This window comes from Gossypium hirsutum, chromosome A05 (genome assembly GCF_007990345.1).
Source record: "Gossypium hirsutum isolate 1008001.06 chromosome A05, Gossypium_hirsutum_v2.1, whole genome shotgun sequence".
Lineage (NCBI taxonomy): Eukaryota > Viridiplantae > Streptophyta > Magnoliopsida > Malvales > Malvaceae > Gossypium > Gossypium hirsutum.
The window spans coordinates 33686534-33712356 of record NC_053428.1 but is presented as its reverse complement, the minus strand read 5'-3'; the positions used below and the strand labels follow the sequence as shown (position 1 = coordinate 33712356).

Here is a 25823-nt window from a genome sequence, read left to right as displayed (position 1 = left end):
ATGTATTTTACTTTTTATGGATTGTTATTCGTGAGTATGGGTGTTTTTTCAACTCTACAATTAAGTTAAAAAATTGTTATGTGTTTTTTTATTTAGGATTTATTTTTATAAAATCCTAGAAAAATATTTTAAAAAATTAATTAAGTCCTTTTAAATTTTTTACATCTAATTGAGCATTTTAATTGAAAAAATTGGTCAAATAAACAATTTGTTGATGTGATAGTTAATAAATGATGATTCAACGGCCTTTGTACATGTGGCAGTTCACATAGATGAATTTTTTTGCACTTGAGTTCATTACGAATAATTTATAATATATATAGAGCGTAATTTAATTAATTATTTTGTAGATAAATTGAATGATAAATTATTTATTGTTAATAAATTTTTTAGATTGTTTAAGCGAGAACAATAAAATAACATATAATTGTAATTTAAAAATAAAATATATTCTAAAATAAAAAAATTATTGTATAAAAATAATTTTTAAAACTTAAATCAAGTATGAGTATGTTCAAAAATTTATATGTTAATTGGATTTTTTTTTGAAGATAACAGTTGGACTTTATTAAAATAAGGGTAAATTACACCAACAGTCACTTAATTTTGGGTAACTGACAAATCAATTATATTAGTTTTATTTCAGTCACTCAGCTTTAGAAAAATAATAAAACAACCATTTTAACCGTTTTTCATTACAAATGTAACAGTAAAATGACATGATAGATGATGGATTGCTTGGTGGCATTAACCGTTCAGCTGGTCAGTTAGCACTAATTTTAACAGCCCCTTTAGCACCAATTTAGGGTTTATACAAAAGAAGAAGAAGAAGAGGAAGAGGAGAATAAGAAGAAGAAGAAAAATGGAGATGCCTCCACTTTTCAAATCAATCCCATACTGCATCTCTACAAATGAATCCTCTAAACACTGAATGTAACGAATCGTCATCCTTATCCCCCACATTCATCCTCCATTCTAAAATCAACATTCTCTCATCTAATTTTTGAAGCTTCAGTCTCTAATCTATGTTTATTCAACTCCGCTTCCCATTAGACTCCTCTTGAACTCAAATTCATAGTGTTGTTTTATTATTATTTCTCCCTCAAACCTTTTCTCACTTTTTTATGTCAACAGTATTTTCAATCATTATCTATGTCAATTAAAAAAAAGTTTAGCTTTTTGGGCTTTAAAGAACAATGGTTCGGTATAGGTTAATGTTAAGCCAATCACTGTTTCTCTTGGAGAAAAGGTTGTAGATTCCTCGTTGTCAAGTAGCTTCTCTGCTGTTGAAAAGGTTAGGTCCTTCAAACCTTCAATTCTAGCTAGCAAGATTAGCTTATCTCAGGCTCAAAAGGACTTGGATGCTTGTCAGGGGAGCACTGTACAACAACCAAAACTTGGAACTGAATCTTTAACATCTAAGTTGTTATTAGCTACAGCTAAACATTCCGGGGTGGTTCCAACAACTAACTTGGATGAAAGCCTGCCATTTAACTCTGTATCTTCTGCCCTAGCTGCCACATATGAGGAATCTATGCTAGTCATTGCCAGTAATTAAGGTAGGAAGGAAAGTTTGGTTAAGTCCATCTCTATAAAAGATCATCAGAAGAAAACGAGCAAAAAGGGACTTATTCAGCCATCAAATCAAGTTTTTTTTCTTGTTTTTTTCTTCTAGTTCTTTTTTAACCATATGTATGTTTTGTTTGCATGTATTTATCTGCTCTTTCACAAATTGATGGAGATAAGCTCCAGGTTATTCAAAGGACTTTCAAAGGGACTTGGATGCTTGTCCAATGTGGCTTTATCTTGCAAAACTAGCTCCAGGTTCAATGGTCTGTTTTTGTAATGGAGATAAGCTACTCCTATTTTCCTTTCCTTTCCTCTCCTATTCTTTTTCTTCTTCTTCTACATTTCTCTTATTTTTCTTTTACCATTAACTAATCATCTTCTTTTTTTTTTTACCCTTTGACTACTTGCCCAACGTGACAAGTTAGTTGGTCACATTAACTAATTAATTTGTCACATCAGTGATCTCGTAAAGACAATAACAAAAAATATTAGTAAATAATTGATTTGTTACTTTTTGATAATGTTAGCGACTGTTTTATTTTTTTTAAAAGTTGAATGACTGAAATGAAACTAATGTGATTGATTTGTTAATAACCCAAAATTAAGTGACTGTATATTTAATAATAAATTTTAATTTTAATATAATATTTAATTCCTAAAAATACTTAAAAGCTAAAAGAGAAGATGAAATCCAAAACATCTATTTAAATTAAATATAACTTAGATAATATAATATTTAATTCTTAATAAAAATAATTCCTAGAAAAAATATAAATAATCACAAAAAAATATTAATGATTCTTGAAAAAAAAGTAGTTAAAAAGAAGAGGTTGTGAGGAGGATATTGAATGAGTGGTTAACATAATTATAATTACTTTTAAAAACACTTCATCGCTCCTACTTTTGGAAAGCACAGATGACAAGATATATTTTTAGAAATTGTTTCAATCAGACGGTCACAAATCTCTCTATCTACCTACCTCAAGTCACCAAAGATTTGCGTCTGATCAATCCCTTTCTCACCCTTCACTTCCTCTACATTCAAACAAGTCAAACACTGTTGGTTCTTTAGAACCGGTCGATTAAAGTCCCATAGGAGGTGTGTAGGATACAGCTGTCTCATTAAGTAGGAGCTGCTCCACCGTCTGATAGATGTAGGAGAGCCGCACGCGTGGCACCCATGTAGAGATTGTGATTAATATTTCATCTTTAATGGCATCTATTTATTATTTTTCAAAAAAAAAAAAAAACAAGTCAATACTCAAGCAAGTAACTTACGCACTCAAGCAGAGGAGAAGCCTGGAGAGAGTTCTGAGAAATTACAGAGCAATGGAAGCCATGGCAGCAGCGAAACCAGTGATCAAAGTAGCTGCCCTTTGTGGGTCTTTAAGGGAAGGCTCTTACAATAGAGGCTTACTTCGTTATGGTAAGGTTCTTTTGCAAATTGACGTCCAAATGGATGTTCTTGTTTTGGTTTCTGGGAAATACTCTTTTGGGTTTTTGTTTTTTTTACTCCCTTCAGCTATTGACGTCTAAAGGAATATTCTTGTTTTAGTTTCTGGGAAAAAAATATTGATTTGGGTTTTGTGTTTTTTTGTTTCAGCAATGGAGCTAACTAAGGAAGAGATTGATGGGATTCAGATTGATTACATTGACATTTCGCCGCTTCCTATGCTCAACACTGACCTCGAGGTTAATGGAAAGTATCCGCCTGTTGTCGAGGCTTTCAGGCAGAGGATTTTGGCGGCTGATAGCATCCTATTTGCTTCCCCTGAGTACAACTACTCTGTTACTGGTATTAAGCATTCAAAAGTATTTCTTGGCCACTAAAGTATTTTGGGATTTCATTTATTTAAATTTTCTATAATTTATGCTATGATATACGCACAACTTCCTCCACAATGTTCAAAGTTGTCACCATGAATGTTAATTTTGGCGAGTTGGAAACACTTTTGACATTTCATCAAAAGTTCTAAAAAGAAAAGCTTAATTTTGACAATGTGGGGGAATTGTGAGTTAGTCAGGGTGTATTAAAGTGTAAAATAGAGAATCTTTTTTGAGCTGAAAATATGGTATATGTGAGGTTGGGGTGATTGTTCATTTAATTTCATAGGTGGAAGAAGGCGTAAATTTTATTTTATTTTATTTTATCAATACAAAGTTCAAAATTTTTTAGCTGAAGATGTAAAGAGTGAAATGTTTTAGTCTATCTTGATTTTAAAAGGATCTATTCATGTTTTTCACAGTAATCAATTGGTTTGGAGTATATTGAATTTTCTCTTATTTAACACAGAATAAGGTTTATTGGATTTTCTTTTCTGTTCAGAATAGGTGGAGTGTGAATATGATGCATCTTAAGAAGAGTGCCTCAAAGTATTAAATACTCAAACAGTAGAATAAACACCCTAAATTTAATTTCACTTCCTTGGAATTCTTATATGTGAAGAATTTTGATTAGATGTAAGCCTTTCGAGGTCCCGTAGTTTGAAACCACTCTACACTGCAAGCTGATAGAAGGCTGCTTGCCTTGCTTGGTTAGAAACTCCAATCAGTTGGGTACTTTTGTCATGTGTAAGGCAATTAAATGTCAGGTTTTGAATACTGTAGATGGTTTAGTCTGTTCTCCCAATTTTGGATTTCATCCCATTAACGTGGTTACAAGCTTATTAACTGGTTTGACCTTTTTGTTTTTATGTGATATTTGTAAGTCAGCATTGAAAGTTTTACATAAACAATCTTGTTAAAACTATATTGTTATCTGCTCTATTCTAGGACCCCTGAAGAATGCAATTGACTGGGCTTCTCGATCACCAAATGTTTTTGCCAATAAAGCTGCTGCCATTGTAAGTGTTGCAGGAAGCTTAGGTGGTGCGCGAGCACAATATCATTATCGCCAGATTGGGGTTTATCTTGATCTTCATTTTATAAACAAACCTGAGTTTTTCTTGAATGCATATGAGTCTCCAGCGAAGTTTGATAGTGATGGCAACCTTATTGATCCAGCATCCAAGAAGAGAATGAAAAAAGTTCTTCTTGCATTGCAAGCCTTTACTCTGCAACTCCGAGGTAAGTGCTGAGTAATCGAGTCACTTAGGCTTTTCTTGATTGTTTTACTGTTTTTATGATGGATAAGAATTTGCTGTTCCAGTAATAGTAATAATATGCATTGGACCATTGTTACTATCCACTGCCTTTCAAACAGCTACCGATTTGGTGAAGTCATACACTTCGCCAGTGTGATGTCGGTTATTTCTAAGCCTTTGTTTAAGTCATAAAATTCTCGGTTATAAAAGATGCTGACCTGAATACTGCCACTATTTTCCTCGATCTGTTTTCAAACTTTGGTTAAAACTTAAATAACTGAAAGCAATGGTTGGAAAGTAATGTGAATTAAACAAAAGCATCCAAGAGGTAAAGATTCTGTTTATGCATTTAGTCTTGTGATTTTTGGTTTCTAAGGTGACATTTGTCAAGCCTTCTTTCACTCGCTAATTGACCTCTATTGATGCAGGCTGCAATTTCAATCTCTCAACAACATCCGAGTTCCCAAGGCAGATTGGCAGATTATCTGAGGAAGGACATGTCTTAACACCATGCACCGAAGGAAGCCTTGCTCCACCATTCCCTGCTAGCACAAGGTACAAGCTTGGAAGAACATCTGAAACATATGATTGGTATGATTTGGAGACCTGCAACAACGAAAGAAGTGTTCTTAGTCAGTTTCAAAACGAGAATTTCAGTCTCAAGAATAAAAGGTACACTCCTAATGTAAGGGAAAGGATGTATAAATTTGGATTGGTTGCATCTTGGGTGTTTTTCCTTATCGTAATCATGCTCAATAATTGGGTTAATAGCATCGAGGATGCTTGCTGCAAGAGGAATGTGTTTGGCAGGAGCCTTGATCTCTGGGTGGCCCATAGTTAAGAATGTTACGGACAGTCACCATTTTAGATTCTCGGGTTCATATGCAGTCGATTTCGAAATAGAAGCATGCATGAAAGCATTGCTAGAATTAAGCCAATCTATGAAAATACTTGGTTTAAGTTGAGATGCTGTTTGTAAGTAGAAGCATTGTTGCTGCTTTTGGCCTGTGCTTTAATGGAAGTCAAACTTTTATAATTCCAAAAGTGGTAACTTTTCATGGTCAGCGCAATAAATACCTTCGTTTTCATTTAAATTTTCTCTTTTTAGTGTAACTAAGAATTTTTTCCCACAATGAAATCAACTCCTATTGTGACTGAAGCTCAAGAATTAGGCTTAATTTGATTGACAAATAGTTATATAGTCAAGATATTAAAATGATTGAATTTCATGTGCTAACTGGATGGTGTTCATTGTGGTTTGGGGTTCGAATTGCGTCCTATTCTTATTAGGATTTAATGAAAAAGTTGAGTAAACTTTTGCTGTTATATACGACATTGTAGCTATTGTTCCTCTTTTGCAGTAAATTTGTTTTCACCCGAAATCATTGCAAAACAAACTCCTCTCTTTAACTAAATCCCCACTATTTTTTTTTATCTTAAATCATTCTCCTAAATTTTCTTTTATCCATATTTGATGAAGTTTTATAAAAATTAATTAATTTAAAATTTTATGATTTTGGTAACGTGTTGAAGTGCTTTCTTATCCTTTATACAAATCTAGATTGAATAATAACAAGGGGTTAATTGCTTTAGCAAATTAAAATTGTGTTTAAAATTATGAGCAAATTGCATAAAATGTAACATATAAGTATGAATACCAAGAATATTTATACAACTTGATTTTATTCTACGTTTGTGGGGTGTTATTTAGTGTAATGATTCACTATGTTTCTCACAGTATAATTAATGTTTTAAGCCATAATATTAGTCTAACATTCACCAATTTAGTGACCTCACTATTATATAAATATTAGATTACTCTCTCACTAAATTTCTCACTCGAAATCTTAGTTTTGCAACTCAAGAGACTCTCACGATTGCTTAAAAAGATAAAACATAAATATAGATTCCTAACTTGCCCAAATTTGTACCCTAACAAACTCTCAAATAACATTTCTTTAACCCGTAGTTTATATAATACTTTTAATTTTTATTTATATAATCTAATCAATTTTCTATAAAATAAAGTTTAAAATCAACATTTTAAATTTTTTATAAAAGTCTTGATGTAACTATAAATAATGATTTTACTTATTCCGCAAGAGACTAATATCTAAGCCTTCAATTGGTTTTCATATTTTGAGTTTTAAGTCATTCAAATATGTTGAAAGCAAATAGCCCAATACATTTTTTTTTCTAAAGTTTACCAGCTCTTAAGTATGGTAATAAAACAATGTCTATTATGTCCACTGTTTCAACTATAGAAAAAACCACAAAATTCACATTACCTGTCTGACATAGATATTTCATTTCAAAATTTTATTAATAATTAATGGAATTTAATATTTTAATCTCTTGATTTTATATTAACAAAAAATAGTGAAGTCAAAGGTAAACAATATTTAAACCTAAAATACATGTATTGACTTTTGTACTTTATGTTTTTAAGAAGATAAATGATTACAATTAATATACAATTTAGACAACCTAAGAGGAAAACACGATTAAGACATAAAGAACTAAAATTAGTCATAATTGGGAGGTTTTGAGCAGTCTAAAAATGGCAATTGCATTCATCAGTTCACCTTATCACCATTACAATTTATAATCTCCCACCAATTGTTTGGTTTCCTAGACATTTTAGGAGCTAAATCCGGAAATCACACGAAAATTTTTTTGTTTGTTTTTTTGCTCTACCCCATCCAAACCAACCCAAAAAGAAAAAAAAAGAAAAGAAAAATTTCCCAGAAACAAAGAGAGAAAAAGAAAAATGAATCCATTCCTCTCCAATCCAACAGCTCCCATTTCTTTGTAATTTTATTTTTCATTATTTGAAAAATACTCATTTCTTAAAGCCAACTTGACAATCCAAAAAGGAAAAAAAAGAAAAGATTGGATTTTTGGGTTGGGTTTTTTGTATTTCCCTCCATTTTCTCTCTTCGGGGGTCAATTTAGTGCTTTTCTTTGTTTCTTAAAATTTTCAAGTTCCCACATTGATGCAATAGGAAGACAGAAGAACAGAGATAGTTATAAATTTTTGATCTTTGGGTTTATTAGTGGTTAAAGGAAGGAAAATAGGAATTTGTAGTTTGAAAAAGGATAATAACCTTTTTATTTCTTTTATATATAGAATGAACAGATGAGCAAAAAACTTGGCTTTAGAAAGGCCTTGGAAACTAGACTAAAGAAATCACAAGTTGCTGCAAAGAAGAAAGCAATCAGCATATTTACAGCTATGTCTGTAGCTCATGTTGATGATGAAGAGTTAACCCCCGGTGAAGTTCGCAATATTGAAAAAGCCCTTCCAAGAGGTGATATTTATACAGGCCAATGGTGTGATAATTTGCCCCATGGTGATGGTAAGTTTTTATGGACGGATGGATGTATGTATGTGGGTGAATGGTATAAAGGAAAGATGACGGGGAAAGGCAAATTCTCTTGGCCTTCAGGTGCTACCTATGAAGGTGAATTCAAGAGTGGTTTCATGGATGGCAAAGGGACTTACACGGGTTGTTCAGGGGATACATACAAAGGGTCTTGGGTTATGAACTTCAAACAAGGAGAAGGGGCACATAGTTTTTCCAGTGGGGATCGGTATGAAGGCGAATGGCGCCGTGGGTTGCCAGATGGACAAGGGAGGTACCAATGGAAGAATGGGAACCATTACATGGGTCAATGGAGGAATGGATTGATGCATGGCAATGGAACCATGATTTGGAGCAATGGGAACAGATATGATGGTACCTGGGAAGATGGTTTTCCTAGAGGAAATGGTAATTTCAAATGGCCAGATGGGAGCCTTTATGTTGGTATTTGGACTAAAGATGGTAAGGATCAAAATGGAACCTATTATCCAGCTGGTTCTCCATCTGAGAATCTAGATTGGGATCCTCAGCAAGTGTTTTTAGAGGATTTGAAAGATGCCAAGATATGCACCGGTGAAAATGTGTCCATTTTGCCATCACAAAAGATGCCAAATTGGTCCGCCATGGCTAAGAGGAGTGAAGGGAGGCAAAGGAGAATGGTTGATAGGAAGTCCAAAAATCTTAGTTATGGTTCCGATATATCTGATGTTTCAACTGCAGGTGAAGGGGATTCAAAGGTTCAAGATGTAGTTGTAAGAAATCCTAACCCTGAAAATTCAGATATAAGACAGAGTAGGCCACAGTTTAAGAAGATAATGAAAAAGCAAGGCCAGACCATATCCAAAGGCCACAAGCATTATGATCTAATGCTCAATTTGCAACTAGGTATCAGGTACTAGTGATTTCTTTTACCTCTATTGTTGCATTGTCTTATAGCTTATGCCGATGCTTGTACGGAGTTTACGTCCTAATTATGTTTTGTTTTCTCTGTTTACACTGTAGACACTCTGTTGGAAGGCCTGGTCCGGTTGTATCCCTTGATCTAAGGCCTTCGGCTTTTGATCCGAAAGAAAAAGTATGGACCAAATTTCCGCCCGAAGGATCCAAGCACACTCCACCACATCAGTCTTGTGATTTCAGGTGGAAGGATTACTGTCCACTTGTGTTCAGGTTAGAAACATGACCATCTACCGTAGCTTAATTGTGAAATTAGTTGTAAGCAAATGTAAAAAAACCAATTTGTTAGATGATAGTAGTATTTCCTGACATCATATTGTTTTGTACATTTCCAGGACCCTTAGGAAATTGTTCAATGTGGATGCAGCTGATTACATGCTTTCGATATGTGGGAACGATGCCCTTCGGGAATTATCATCCCCCGGAAAAAGTGGAATGTTCTTTTACTTGACCAATGATGACAGATACATGATAAAGACAATGAAGAAGGCAGAAGTAAAAGTGTGTTGTATTTGTTTCTTTTGCATTTTTGTAGTTGAATTTGGAAACTATAAGCTAGCTTTGCAGTATGAACTATAAATTGACTAAATTTCCGTAGATGACAATAGTTGGTCCTCACCAATCAGAAGTTCATGAATTTTCTGATTTCCAGGAACTGTTTGTATAAATTATAAACTGCACTAATTACTCTTAATGATTCATGTTGCAGGTTCTCATAAGGATGCTCCCAGCCTACTATAATCATGTTCGGTCGTTTCAGAACACTTTAGTCACCAAATTTTTTGGTCTTCACTGTGTGAAACTAACCGGGACATCCCAGAAGAAGGTAATATCAATGTTACACAATTTTCAACATCAAACATAAACATGCTTCAAAGTTGTAAGATTTTAGAAACCAATCTCATACTTTCTTCATTTGGGATCGATGAGTCAGGTGCGCTTTGTTATAATGGAGAATCTGTTCTGTACTCACTATGCCATTCATAGGCGCTTTGACTTGAAAGGTTCGTCACATGGTCGCACATCTTCTAAACCTGAATCAGAAGTTGATCCGACAACAACCCTCAAAGACCTTGATCTCAATTATATATTTCGATTGCAGAAACTATGGTTCCAAGAGTTTTGCAGGTGATTATCTTTTCTATTAACCTCTTTCTAGTACTATGTCAATATTCCCCTCTTGTTCGGTCCATAACATTTGTTTTGTAACATGCATCTGAATTGATACTCGGTTTAATTTTATCGAAAATCTCTAAAGGACGCAGTTAGAGGCCAAACCATTGTTTGAATCAATTGTGCCTTCAAAGTTTGATCAGATTTCTTTTATGAAAATATAATCTTCTTTGTGGTTGTTTTGGGTGATTTTCATGCAGGCAAGTCGACCGAGATTGTGACTTTCTCGAACAGGAGAGAATTATGGACTATAGTCTGCTGATTGGTTTTCATTTTCGAGAAGTTTCCTCACCTTGTGGTTCTGATGTTCCCACGCCTACTGGTGATTTCTAGTGTTCTTTGGAACTTAAATTTTCCTTGACTATGTTATCAGGGATTTCTTATCTGATTAAGATATGTTTTGGACTTAACTTGCAGGAAATCAAGATCCTCTAACCGAAGACGCTCCTCGGCTATCTCAAGCTAGCAAGGATCAGTTTCCTAGTGATCGGTAATATGAATATCTTCATGTTTTACCTGTGTTTGTTTGTGTTCTTCCTTTTCTTTGTTCAACAAAAAGAAAAAAAAAAAACAGAGAAAAGTCGAATTTGATGATCTTTCAATATGATTGCAGGTGGTCTTCTGTTAGGTTAGGTACTAACATGCCTGCTCGGGCTGAAAAGACGGTGAGAAAATCGGATTCTGATTCTCAGCTAGTTGGAGAACCAACTGGTGTATTCTATGATGTAATCCTCTTCTTCGGTATAATCGACATTCTACAAGACTACGATATTACCAAGAAGCTCGAGCACGCATATAAATCGATGCAGTATGATCCGACATCGATTTCAGCCGTTGATCCTAAGCAATATTCAAAACGCTTTCGGGACTTTATTTTCAAAGTTTTTGTAGAGGACACTTGAGAAAAGAGTTATATTTCAACCAGATCTTCAACTTCGAAAAACAGTGTCCTTTCATGCACATTCAATCAGTTTTATGAAGGTTTGAGTGTTTAGATGAAGAAGATTATCACCTCTGTCATTGACATGGCTATGGAGGACGATTCATGGCGGCACTGGACACAATTCAGGGTTAGTTTCTCACTACACTTTCTTCATCTCACTCACTTTACAGTTGAAGATATATGATAGGTTATTGTCGAGTTCTATTTTACTCGAACTCTGACATGAGCGTCGGATACGGGTAGGTTCAACTTTCCTAAGATTTTCTTTTATGTATTGGAGGGTTTTTGGAGGGTGATATCCTCGTACCCATATCCAGATATGTGTTGGCTCAGAAAAACAAAGAGTCGGGGCGACATAAATCAAATTGTATGTTTACCCTTGTAACAAGACTCGCTAAAGATTGCTTCCAATGTGTCAATGAATTGGCCAAAAATATGAATTTGATTCATTTTGCATCAAACCTTTCTTCTTTGTTTTTTTCTTAGTAGGTGAGGAGACCTTGAGTTCGGCTTGAGATAGTAATGTAGAGAAAGAGATCTAACATTTAATTGCTTACTGAAGATGGAAATTTTTTGTTGCATCTTGTATATAGGATGTAAACGAAATTCTTTATCAATTTATTCGATTTCGATTCGAGAAATTAAAAATTGAGCTTTTGAGCTTTAAATTTGTATATTTTAATGTTTGATTTGAGTGATTTGATTATGTTTTAGCAATTTAATGATTCAATTTCATAAATAAAATATTTTTATTAAGTAGATGAGTTTAATCTATGAATTTGAACAATTCGAACTATGTTTGAATTTAAAACCTTGTTCTATAAAATAAACTTGAGTGGAATCCAAAAGTTTCAAACCTCAAATTCAGAGTTGGAAAACTACTTTCATTATGGATCGATAATTTAAGTCCTAAATTTTGATCATATAAATTATTAATTTAAGAAATAAGTTTACACCTATAACTACAGATACAATCACAAGTAATAAATTGAAAATTGAAAATTGAATTGAAAATTAAAATAAATCCGGACTTATGCTAGAATAAATATGCATTTATGTATGATGGAAATCATATTTGATCACTCAAAATTTTACGACTTACGGAAAGTAAAAATAAAGTAGATAAATTTGGAGTGAATGGATACTTAGAAATAAAATGAGAAAAATTGAATTTGATTAATTCAACTAACAAGGTTTTGAAACAATTAAAAAATTTTAAAAATGAAACCATTTATTATGAGCAACAAAGAATGATTAATCAAGTCCAACAATGAATATTTTATTTTGTGACAAGAATATAATTAAAAAACTAGCTACAAGAACTTAAACCCTTTCCCCAAACGGGAGATCTTCTACCAGTTGCACCCCATGCCTTCTCTCATGGACCATCTTTACCAATTTATCCACATATTGATTATCTTCTTTAGATATGTGTATAATACTCCAACGACTAAATCGGAATAGCATTTGTTGAATTCTCCTACCCAGAGCGGAATTGGAACCCTCCAAAGAACTATCCTACAAGTCCTTAACCGCCTCAAGACTATTAGACTGGATTAACACATTATCATAACCTCGATTGAGTAAAAGGGTCAACCCATACAAGATGACCCACAACTCCGCGTAAAAAACTGAACAACTCCACAAGTATTTGTTACACCCAAATATCCACTCCTCATAATGATCCCACACAATTCCCCCTGTTGCAGCAAAACTCGCGTCACGATTAACTGAACCATCAGTGTACAAACGAACCCAATTCCCGACAAAATTTTGGCAAGGTAACGCTCATTTCAACTCAATCGCCATCTCTCTATCTATCGATATATACTGTTTAGCCCAACTATAGGAGGCTTTAATGATATCACTACCGCTCCTGGATGTGCCTTGAAAAATGTAGAGATTCTGATTCTTCAAGATAAGCCATGTTATAATCCCAAAAAGGCAATTCCAATCAACACCATCCAGGGAAAAATCATGACTATCTTGTAAATTGGCATTAACCCATTCCTGCAAATTTCCATAATAAAATCGATCCTGCCTTACAGGGATTAACTGATTCCAAATATTCCGCACGGTAAGACAATCTCTTATAACATGTAACACGCCCTCAGAACTATGCCAACAATAAATTTTCCAACAAGCACTACAAAAAGTTCTAGGAACTTTGAATAGTTCTTTAATAAAAAGTTACGTTTACACACCATTAATACTAATATTGGCATTTTTTAAGTGATGAGAGAAATAACTAATTAGAATTATTTTTTTTACCTTGTAGGCATTATTTTTTCTTCCAAAAAATAATTAAAAAATACTCATGGTTGAAAGTTAATTAATATTATCAATTCAAAATTAATATTATCAATTCAAACATTAAATTTATTAGTATTATTGCACATTATAAAATATTATATATATTAATATTTTATTTCAATGGTTGAAAATATTTTTATAAAAAAATTAATTTATATCAAATTTTATGTGCATTATTTATATAATTGGAATATAAAATATTATAAAAAACTGTAATTTTATTAAAGTAATAAATTTTATCAAAACATTTCAAAGGCTTTTTTATTATTTAAATAATACAAAAAATAAAATTAATAACTGGCTTACCATAATGGTATGGTTTTACTGGTGTCACCTGTTAAATTGGCGACATCGGATTGGTGTCGTCTATCAAATTAGCGGCACCAGACTGGTGCAGCCTTTTAAATTGGCAGCACCGAATTGAAATGTAATGGTCTAAAGTATTTAGGGATTTGATATGCATTATTTCCATTTTGAGTGGTTGTTGAAAAAAAAGTGAAAGGGTGCGGCCTCACAGTGTGGCGACACCAAACGTTAAATGTGGCTAATTGTCTTGTAAACCCTTCTTATTTATTATTTTATTTTTATTATTTTATTTTTCAAAATAAGTAAAATTTTGGAGGTCGTTAGTTTATAGAAAGAAAATCAATTACAATCGTGACTTTAAATACATTGTTAGAGTTGTGTGATTTGAATCATTCACTTGTTAAAGAAATAAAATACAGGGACAAAACATGGAAATCATATAGAACTACACTTATTCTATTTGACATTGATTAGAATAGGATTTTTCAACCTTTAATTATATTAAGTCGATTTCCTCTTATATTATTCGGTTTTCAACATTAGTGAATTTCTCCTTCTCTTCTAGTGATTTTTTCCCGAGAGGGTTTTCACGTAAAATTTATGTGTTTTATTTTTCTTTTCTTATTGTTTTGCGATCGTTCTATTGTCATATTGACGTTTATTATAACAATCGTAATATGGAATTTAATTATTACTATTTAGACTTATTATTGTAAAGAGATTTTCAATGGATTTAATCTATCTTCTCTTAGGTACGATCCTTAGAATGCTTTCTTGTATTCCGTTGTAACACAAATACTATATTATAATTTGACTCGTATACTTGTATATTTTTAGTATAATAATTTTCAGTCAAATGTTTACACATTTGACGATGGTCATATATAAACTAATTAAATAAGCTCCCATAATTATAAATTTATAAAAATTACATGAAATTAAGTTAATTACCTTATAATTTGAATAGGCCGAATGTACGAGAAGTTTGAAGTTTTTTCTTCTTTTCTTCTTAAGGAAGACGGTGGAACAAGATGATATTTTTACCTTTCATCTACTAAGGTAATATTTATATTTAATTTAATCTTTAATTAAACTAATTAATCTATTTTTATTCTTTAAAGATTATTAGATGATTGTTATCTACATGTCCAATCATTTTGTAAATTAAAATTCAATAGCGATTGGACTTTTACAATTTAGTCTCTAAGTTTTAATTAACTATTTTTTTGCCTAAATTACTTAATCGATATTTATTTTATTTTAATTTTAACTCTGTAAATATTCCTATTTAATATTTATAGACTCAATTTATAAAAATGAGGTTCCGAAACCACATATTTCAACACCACTAATAATCGAATCATTACAATTCTCACCTTTAAAAAAATTTCTTCTTCAAAATTTACCATATTTCAGATGATGTACTGCTATATCAATTTCTCTTCTTTGACTATCCCTTACAATTGAACCACCACTAGGGGCGTAGCCAGGGAGGCTGGCATGGCCCCGGCCCCCCTAAAATGGAAAATTTCATTTTAGGCTTTTGAAATTTTTTTAAAATTTTAAATTAGTAAAGGTAAAATTGTATATCAGAATATCAGAAATTAATATGACGTGGAATCACAGTTTCATACAATCTTTTCTTTGATTAGAATATCAGAAATTAAATTAATATATATAACAACATTCACCTCATATTAATTAATAAATAATATAAACACATGCATTATAATATATATGTATTTTTATTATCAACATAATACTAAGAACACCATACTGCGATTCTACTGATAATCTAATAGATAATTAACAACGTTTCTGCTGCTATGAGATCTACTTCTGTAGTTAGAGGTAAGGGAATTATCGGTGGTGGTCAAGGGCGAAGCCAGAAAATTTTTTTTAGGGGATCGAATAAAATTTTAATTTTTTATAGTTTATATTTTTATAATTTGTAAAGGATTAAATTGAATTTTTATAATTTTAGAAAAATTTTTATAATTTTAATTTTCAAATACACTCACATCAATCTTAGATTAGAAGAGAAAGGATTCAAATTATTCATATCCATTTTTAATAGGAAGATGACAACTTAAATTTTTCTCCTAATTTTTAATTTTTTCAGTTGTATTTGAAATTTTCAGGAAGAAAAAGCTGAGAATTAGGAGAAAAAAATCTAATTTGTCATCTTCCTATTAAAAATGGATATGAATAATTTGAATCCTTTCTCTTCTAATCTAAGATTGATGTGAGTGTATTTGGCTTGCTATTCGCTTCATATTATTATGTATGTACTTGGATATTGGTTTTAATCAATTTTAAAAAATAAACTAACATTTTCTAAGTTAATGTAATTCATGATTCTTTCATTTTGTGAGGATTATAATTAAAAACGAAATATCCTTCACAAAATCAAATAAATATAAATAATTAAAATATAAAATTTTTTAAATTTCCTCAATTTAAGAGACATGAGAAAGTATTATTTATTTATTTAGAAAATCCAATTCACTAAAAAAACCTTCCTAAATGTTTTAACTAGGGATTATAATTAAATCTTGAATTTTGAACTTCTATTTTAAAAGACTTGAGACAACAGGTAGTTAAAAGTACCAATTTTAAGCTACTTTCCCCACGTGTAACTTAATTTCGAACTCAATTTCATTTCACTCTGGTTTCTAAATGCAGATAAAAAATTATCTTAATTTAAGAAAGATTTAAAAATTTCTTCTTAAAATGATAATTTCATAGATTACTAATTGCACCTAGCATAAAGATTAATGACGACTCTTATATTCTTAATTAAAAATTCAGTGTTTTAAAAATTAAAAGTACATCTTCTTTTAAAATTATCGCTTCAAACTTGACTCGGGACAGGACCAAACAAAATTTAGTTATTACATTTTTTATTTTATACAGTTTAATAATCAAAATAATAAAAATTTAAAATTCAGTGACCAAAATAAAACACAAATATTACTTTAATAACCATTTATGTACTTTACCCCAAAAAATTATGCCTTTCTTAAAATTAATTTGACAAAGTGTTGGTTCGTGCAGACGGTGGCCATTAAGTTGTTTTAATTGGATATGTAAATTTGTGAAATTAAAAAAAGGGATAATGTATTATTTCCAGTTAACAAGAAAAAGGAAACAAGACGGAATTAAACACTGTTAATACTTGGAAAAAGAAACCTTTTATTATTGAAAAATTTCATTATTATAATGTATTCATAAATAAGGTTGAGATGATGAAATAGTGGGATTGTGTGAACTCAACCAATAGTAGGGATATTGGTTACATTGCCATGAGTGTCGACAATTACAAAAACACGATTGCAGCAAAAATTAGGAGGTCCAACTCTTCCTGATGTCAGTATTTCAGCTGTTACTTCTGGATTTTCTTTTTCGATTGTTGCTTTAGCCGCTGCTCCATTTTTACCCAACAGTTCAGGCCACCTCATTTTATGTCCTACAACATTCAAACAAATACACACACATATACATACATAATTGAGATTGCAACTTCAAAGGGGGAAAAATAGGAATTGAAAAGAGCGGATCGAATGTACCATGAGCGCAGCAAACAACATCAGCGCAAGTACCACTAGTTTTCTCCTTTCTAGGTACCCTTTGTTATGTTCAGATTCAACAGGTTTCTCTCTTATTTATACTACAATGTTACTATACTTGCTTACGGAAAGAAATATATTTATTTTGAATTTGTGGAATAATTTCTGAATAATTTAATCCTTCGGTTTCATTCCTAAACCTTTTTGTGTAAACGCATTTAGGTTACTCTAAACTAAATTAAACTTGCATTGATTCTTATCAAACTGATAGCGTTGAAGTAAAATCATTTTAATAAATGCACTTTTTAAATTTCCAGTCTATATGGAAAGCTTGATATCTCCGCTTTAGAATGCCTTTTTTAGCAATAGACAGATCTATGATACTGTGATTGTAGGAGTCGAAATTCTGAACACAATTTGGAGGAAAAAAAGTTAAGAAACATTTTAAATCAATTATGTAAATAACTAAATCATAAGAAAATTCGCGACACATGAAATGCACAATGAATATAAGCACCCATCTCATGGTTGCAGATCCATTAACAAAAGAGTTTGGGGGTTGGGCAGAACCAAAACAGACAATGTTGAGCATTCGATTATAGAGATTGAAGAAAGATAATTGAGAGTAGGGAAGTGGGTGAGACAGAAAAATTTTATGTGCAGATTAAGTGTGGTGTCCAAGCTTATGCATCTATTATTCTATTGGTATGGTTTTCGGATAACTTAGTTTGCCCATTCTGGTGGTCGCTTTTTGTTTCAAGATGAAATTAAATTTTAGGATGTGATGTATATAATAATTAGGTCGGTATGTGATTTAATTGTGACTTTGTGTGGTTATGGTTATTCTGGGGTGGCTTTAACTTGGGATGATAGAATGGGCTGTGGAGAGTTAAGTGATTGAAGGTGTTTGCATCACTTGCCAGTTTTGTTGTTCGACTTTAGTTGAAGTGTGTTTGATGTGAAGTCAATTTTTAATTTGAGTTTACTGATATAGTTAGAAATTAAGAGGATTGTGAGATCAATTTTTATTCAATTTGAATTGATTAGTTTTGGTAAAGTGGGATTTTAATTTTTGAAAGTGTACTACTTACTTTATCTTCAGGTTGTGGTTCTTGATGCGGTCGTTGAGAGCACCAAAAATATCTTATCCCTATAAAATATTAAAAATAATAAAAATAATAGTATAAGGGAAGTAGAGTCAAATCTTCAGGGACTAGATTTGCACAATTGCTTGTTCCTCGAAATCCTGGTCAGAATCGTGCCCAAAAAAACTGCGTACCTGGAAAAGAAAAAAAAACAGAATTAAAAGTTTTGATCTGGAAAAATAAAATAAAAATAGAATTAAAAGTTTTGATTGGAATTTGAAAATTTTAAAATAATAGAAATAAATAAAGTTGAGGAAAATGTAATGGGAATGAAATTTTTATTGAAAGAAAATATGAAAAGAACAAAAGAGTTAAACTTTATGGGGAGAGAGTGTTTACGGGAAAGATGATGTTCAATTTGAGTCACTCCATCCCCTATTTATAGTACTAGGAAATCTAGTCTAGTCCTACTTAAATTCTAAAAGATAAATACAGATAAATAAAGATAATTAAAGATAATTAAAGATAAATCCTAAAATTAAATGTAAATAATAATCCTTAATAATTATTCTAATATAATTAAACATTAAATAGAGTCTTGTGCTATAAAATCTCTTCTTTTGCACTTTTGCCCTTATGTCTTCCATTCTTGCATTTTTGGCGTCACCTTTTTTCCTATGTCACATGTTGGCCCATTTTATCTTCAAATTTGCACTTTTTGCCTTTAAATTTTCTTTTTACCTCTAATTTAGTCCATGAAAGATAAAAGACCATAAATAGCTCAAATTAGTAGTGTCATACTCAAAATAAACATGCAATTAGCACATAAAAATATGTCATCCTAGAGTATTATCAAATTCCCCCTACTTAGCCCATGCTTACCGTCAAGTATGGTTCCTATCCACTGTGAAATTTAGATCATGGCATAAATGAAATACCATTCCAAAGTTTTATAAAAATTAGTCAAAATGCATATGAAAAATAAAGAGAACCCTTAGCTTGCTTTAAGCAAAATTGAAAAAGTATTCCAATTAACACACACAAAAATTAAGATTGGCTTGGATTATTTCATGAAAATTAGTTAATTTACCAAACCTATCAAGACACCCTATTTGTTTCTACCTTTAGTCCCCAAATTTTATTAACACGTCTTTTTTTTAATTAATTAATTAATTAATTATTATTTTTTTAAGAATATATGGAACCTTTTGACACGAAGAGAGATGACAACCAAGCACCCCACCCCGGTTACTCAGCCCAACATACTCTTAGTTTTTATTTTTCTTAAGAACATATCGAACCTTTTGACGTGAAAAAAGATTACAGCCAAGCACCTCACCCCGATTACTTAGCCCAACATATTCTTAAAAATTAATTCTGGTTAGCGGAGTTTTACCTAACACGTCACACAACCTTTTGACGCAAAATAGGATGACAACCCAAGCACCCTACCCCGGTTACTCAGCTAGTCACGTCTTAAGCTGCGCTCATAATCACGAAAACATTATTATTAAATAAAATTTTAATTTTGGAGGACTTAGGAGCAACAATTAAGTGTCAAAAATAAGTTTCAGCAACAACCTTAATAGTCATGAACATATTTTAAGCATACAATTGCATTAAGTGTCCTTTTTGTATTTAGACTTAATCAAATTTACTAAAAGCAAAATAGGGTTAACCCTATTAATCATAATTATTTTAACATAATATAAATAAAACAATGGAGATGAAATCAATTAGGCAAAATCATAACTAACTTAGTAGACAAAAAGCATGCATGTGGGTAAAACATTGGGCAATTCGTGGTCAAATTCTTGGGCATGAAAAGAGGCAAAATATTCTTAAAAATATATATATGGGCAGCAATAACCAAAGTAGTAGCAACAATAACAAAAATAGCATCTAAAACGACAGAAATAATGATGAATGTCTCCCCCTACTTAAAACACATAGTCCTTCATGTGGAATAAATAAATAAATAGGTGGAAGAAAAGTTTAGAAGAACTCCCTGTGTAATTACTGTCGTTCGCGTATAATGACAATGAGTTCGGCTAGCTGCTGGCCAAAAGTGTCGAGTCAAGCCTCAATGCGCTCTAAGCGTTGCTCAATGGTCATCGAAGGTTGGGCTTGAGTGGGTATTTCGTTCTGATTTTGTAGTCGAAAGACTTGTTCAGCCGGTGCGGAGCGAACGCTTGGAGCGACAAAACAGAAAGAAGATGGAGTGCCAAGAAGCAGTCCCATCAAGTCAAGGTATCGAGCATCCAAAAGATCAGCCTGACAAGCAACATACAAATCTGAAATAGGAGCATTAGAGCCATGCAGAGAAAATAACAATTGTGTAATAAATGAGCCTAAAATTAGAGGATGCTTTGCATTTATAACATGTTCGAATTGAAGGGCATACCAATAAGCCAAATTACTGGACGACCGATATACATACACCACAAGAATAATTCCGTCTTCGAGACGATAGCCGGAGTATCTTGACGGCCTAAAAAATTGTAAGCCAAATAACGGTGTATGTAAAATAAGGCAGGGTTACGAAACCATAAATCCTTTGATGTTTTTGGGCTATACATGGGTTCGGCATTATTAGTTAACAAAGCAAAGGCCTTGACAGCCTTAAAATCTACAAGAAAAGTACATAGGCTATTTTTATAATCAGTAGACATGGTATATTCCTCAGTCACAAAATATAATGCAATATTAAAATTAGTGAGGGACAAACTATGCATGGTACCAAGTAACCAAAATTTGACAACACCAGGTGTATCTAATGAGATTTGAATGTGTCGCTGAAAATGAAATGCTGAATAGAATTCCAAAACTAACTCATAATAGGCACAGTGAGCAATATCAAAATTTCCAACCCAACCAATATTGCGAAAATAAGTAGTAACAACAGTTGCAAGATGTAAAACATCCAAAACAGGTAATGACAAACATTTGCAAGGCACGAGTTGTTTATGGCGTAAACGATCATACCTGTTTCGACCGGTAGGAGTATCAAATACTAAGTTACCGTGTCAATAACACTCGGGTGGTAAAACAGTTGCGCGAGATCGGTAGGTTTGTCCATAAGGGGGCAGCGGTCGTTAGTGGTCACGACTCTCCGAGGTATTGGAGTGTGCGGGCTGGTCGTAGATGCTGGTGTCAAAGTTGTGCGAAGAACTCGTGAGTGCCTCGATTGGTTGGGCTGAGCGGTGTGGTTGACGTCGTCGGCATCAGCGTCTGATAAATCGTAATTTATACATATTTTTATCCCATGCTTAGCACATTTTATAGATGATTTTTCCTTAGACTTGGTGAATTCGATGCTCCTAATGACTTAATTTCATGTTTAATACTTAGGTGAGCATAGGAGAGTAAAAGGAATGAGAAATGGACCAAAAACAGAGAAAATGGGCTAACGTACGAAATTAACACGGCCTGGACTTCCTCACATAGGCAGACCACACGGCCGTGTCAATTTGGCAGAATCGAAGCACAACTCACACGGGTAGACCACACGCCCGTGCCTATTTAACAGGCTTGACCACGGCCTGAAGTAATCGCACACGGGCGTGTCCCTGTCGAGCCCAACCGGAGTCCTATTTGGAAAAGACCATTTTTGAGGGCTCTTAGGCATTCTAAAGGCTATAAATACACCTTAGAAAAGGAGAAAGGGGGGGACGCACAGGAGGAAGCAAGAAATTGCTCAAGGAAAGCCGATTGATGCATCTTAGAAGCCGGATTCACCATCAAGACTGAAGATCTCCCTTCAAATTCCCTCATGAGTTTTGGGTTTTCTTATGTTTTATTATTTTTATTCTTTTGAGATGTTTTCTTTCATTAGTATGAACTAAAACCCTAAATACCTAAGGATAATAAAACCTAAGACGGATCTTGTTATTATTATCTGAATTGTATGATAAATATTTGACTTGTTCTAAATTATGTGTTCTTAATTCTTGTTTTCATATTCCAAGATATTGATTCAAGTTAAGCTCTTATTTAGAGGAGGAATAGACCCTGTCTAAGAGTAAATTTGTCATAATTAAGCGGATTTGGTTGCGCGCCTAGAGATAGGGTGACAAGATTTTGTCAGATTAGGGTGAAACCTAATAAGGGGATCCATAGATCAAGTTAATGCAACCCTAGGGCATTAATTAGAAAGAGATTTCAATTATTCAATCTAGGGTTAGACGTTGTTAGTCTCGGGAGAGATAATAATATAACTTAGGGATCTCTACGGAACAAGTTGAATGAATAAATCGTTTGATTCAGAGTCAAATAACAAGTGAAGTCTAGGTGGATTTTTCCTTAGGTATTGTCTCAATCAATCGAGTTTTCCCAAAAGTATTTTCCCCAAATTTCTTTTCTGTGATTTCTTAGTTTAATTAATTAGTTAGATAAACAAAACCCGTTTATTTTTTAAGCTAGATAATAAAAAGAAAGTTGATACTAGTACTTTTAGTTCCTTTGGGTTTGATAATCCGATCTTGCTAAAGCTATACTACTGTTCGATAGTTACACTTGCCTTCATCATGACAATAGTTAGTTTCAAGAACGATTCATTATAAATATTTAAAACCTGTCACAAATATCACGTATCAAGTTTTTGGCACCATTGCCGGGGAACTAAGATATTAGGAATACTCGATTTTTATTACTTTAGCCATTTACTTTTACTGCAATTTAAATTTTATTTTAATTTTTATTAATAATTCTTCTTTTTCCCTTTTTCTGGCAGGTTCTTATAGTTTATGACTAGAAGAAACTCGTCAGGACCATTACTTTTTGACAGTGAGATTGATCGCACAATTCGCAGAAACCAAAGAGAAATAAGGTGAAGCTTAAGATACACAGCGGATGAGTAAGAGGACGATACTTCAACCACCACCGAGGAGATGGTTGAAAACCAAGAAAATCCGCTACCTCTTGCGATTGCTGTTAATCAGAATCCTGCTCCGCGCACTATGTATGATTATGCTAAACCTTCTTTAACAGGAACTGAATCGAGCATAGTTAGACCTATTGTAGCTGCAAATACTTTTGAACTGAAACCTAACACAATTCAAATGATACAACAATTTGTTCAGTTTGATGGTTTGCAGGACGAAGATCCCAACGCTCACTTGGCAAAATTTTTAGAACTATGTGATACATTTAAAATTAATGGCGTTTCTGATGACACAATTCGCCTTCAGTTATTTTTTTTTCATTGAGAAACAAAGCTAAACAGTGGTTAAATTCGTTACCACGGGGGTCAATCACTATTTGGGAACAAACGACCGAAAAGTTTTTATTAAAATATTTTTCGCCGACTAAAATGACTAAATTACATAATGAGATCTCTTCTTTTGTGCAGATGGATTTAGAAACACTCTACGATACAGTTGCTGCGAAGATGCCTTTTGCGAAGATGCCCTCACCATGGGTTACCACTCTGGCTACAGGTTCAAACTTTTCATAATGGCTTGAATCCTTCGACTCGACAAATGGTTGACGCAGCTGCTGGTGGAACCATCAATAATAAAACACCTGAAGATACCTATGAATTTATAGAGGAGATGTCACTGAATAACTATCAGTGGCAAGTCATGAGGACAAAGCCAACGAAAACAACCGGTTTTTATAACGTCGATTCGGTCACCATGCTCTCTAATTAGGTAGAACTCTTGAATAAGAAAATTAATGGTTTTTTTAGTTCTTCACAGGTTCACCCAGTAATGCAGTGCGAAGCAAATGGAGGTGGCTTGAGCAATTCAGAATACCCATCTTATGGCCACAACATGGAGAACGAGAAGTTAAATTACATAGGTAATAATCCTCGATCTCAAATCAATCTTTATAGCAATACTTACAATGCAAGTTGGAGGAATCACTCAAATTTTTCATAGGGAGGTCAAGGAAATCAAAAACCACCACCCCCTCTAGGCTTTCAGCAACCACCATACCAGCAGGAGAAAAAATCGAACCTTGAGGAGATGCTAACCAAATTCATCTCGGTGTCAGAAACTCATTTTTAGAATATTGAGACAGTACTCAAAAATCAACAAGCATCAATCCAAGGGCTTGAAACTCAGATTGGACAGCTAGCCAAGTTGATTTCTGAACGACCACAAGGTAGCCTGCCAAGCAACACTGAATCTAACCTAAGGGAACAACTCAACGCAATTGCCTTCAAGATGAGGAAGGGTTAATGGCAAAACCAAGGCCAGAACTGGTGGTAAGCGAAGGTAAGAATAAGATAAGCCAAAACGAACAAAAATCAGTAAGTCCAGAATATAAACCTCGTGTGCCATACCTCAATACGACAAGGAAAGACCGCTCAGATGAATAATTTGGTAAATTCCTTAAACTTTTAAAGAAACTACATATTAACTTACTGTTTATTGAAGCACTTTCGCAGATGCCAAACGCAGTCAAATTTTTAAAGGAGCTTCTAGCAAATAAACGAAGGTTAGATGAAAGGTCGCATGTGGAGCTGAACGCGGTTTGCTCAGCCATTCTTTAGAATAAGCTACCCAACAAACTAAAAGATCCAATGAGTTTTACGATTCCTTGTTTAATTGGTAGTTTAGATGTTAATAATGCGTTGGCTGATGTAGGGGCTAGTATCAATGTTATGCCTTACAAATTATTTAAGCAACTAGGTCTAGGAAAACCCAAACAAACTAGGATGAGGATTTAATTAGCAGATAAAACTGTCAGATTTCCTAGGTGTATTATTGAAGACGTACTCGTTAAAATTGAAAAAATTATATTTCCAGTTGATTTTTTTATTTTAGACATAGAAGAGGATAGTAACGTTCCTTTAATTTTGGGATTAAAGGCCCTTTTTAGCAATTGCTAGAACAATTATTGACGTTGGCACAGGTGAACTCACATTTCGTATAGAAGACAAAATAATCATCCTTCAAGCTCGCAACCCGAACAACACATCAAAAATTGAAGGTGATTGTACAAATTGTTCTACTAAGATTGATTATATGGTGTAACCTATTTTGCAGGAAATAAGTTCGAAGGGCACACATGAGCCATGTTCAATCCATAATAAAGGATCTACACATGAAGAACGAATGTTACAAATCGAGGAGTTAGATGATTGGCTGACATTTAAACCGAGAAAACACGATGAACCAAAACTACGCTAGAACGAGCTTAATGCCTCACCAAATCAACTTAAGGTTAGAGATAAAGTTTCATTAGATGCTGCAGATCCTCACATTGACACTGCCAAACCGAATAAAGAAATTCCCCTTACGGTACTTAGCATTTTCCCATTTAGTATAGTCGAGGTAAGTCATCCCAAATTCGACACTTTTAAGGTAAAAACACATCTAAAACCTTATTTTGATGAGATTGATAGTAGGGATGAGGAGTATAAACTCCTCGAACCACTATGATCACACACCAGAGAGGTAAGTCAAGCTTAGACTATAAATAAGCGCTTCTAGGGAGGCACCCAGAGCACT

At 33.1% G+C, this 25823-nt stretch overlaps 2 protein-coding genes across 9 annotated transcripts; both read left to right on the top strand.

The window, feature by feature from the left end:
* Window positions 1-881: 881 nt before the first annotated feature.
* LOC107904413 (NADPH:quinone oxidoreductase) lies at window positions 882-5746 on the top strand. 6 transcript variants are annotated; one of them, XM_016830777.2, is made up of 7 exons: window positions 882-1294; window positions 1373-1559; window positions 1747-1832; window positions 2860-2995; window positions 3173-3364; window positions 4342-4635; window positions 5081-5746. In XM_016830777.2, the coding sequence occupies exons 3-7, from the start codon at window positions 1794-1796 to the stop codon at window positions 5491-5493; spliced, it is 1074 nt and encodes a 357-aa protein (XP_016686266.1). In that variant the 5' UTR covers window positions 882-1294; window positions 1373-1559; window positions 1747-1793; the 3' UTR covers window positions 5494-5746. The 6 variants fall into 6 exon arrangements, with proteins under 6 accessions (XP_016686266.1, XP_016686271.1, XP_040968203.1 ...); XM_016830782.2 differs by having other exon boundaries at window positions 956-1559; window positions 5081-5324; window positions 5424-5746; XM_041112269.1 differs by having other exon boundaries at window positions 1143-1294; window positions 1753-1832.
* Window positions 5747-7231: 1485 nt separating this feature from the next.
* On the top strand, window positions 7232-11851 carry LOC107904414 (phosphatidylinositol 4-phosphate 5-kinase 6). Of its 3 annotated transcripts, none has more exons than XR_005926524.1 (9): window positions 7232-8909; window positions 9020-9187; window positions 9310-9475; window positions 9684-9800; window positions 9909-10102; window positions 10348-10469; window positions 10565-10637; window positions 10761-11217; window positions 11580-11851. XR_005926524.1 is itself a non-coding variant. In XM_016830783.2 (8 exons), exons 1-8 carry the CDS (start codon window positions 7792-7794, stop codon window positions 11047-11049), a joined length of 2247 nt encoding a protein of 748 aa, XP_016686272.2. In that variant the 5' UTR covers window positions 7232-7791; the 3' UTR covers window positions 11050-11851. The 3 variants fall into 3 exon arrangements, 1 of the variants encoding a protein (XP_016686272.2); XR_005926523.1 differs by having other exon boundaries at window positions 11577-11851; XM_016830783.2 differs by having other exon boundaries at window positions 10761-11851.
* Window positions 11852-25823: the final 13972 nt, after the last annotated feature.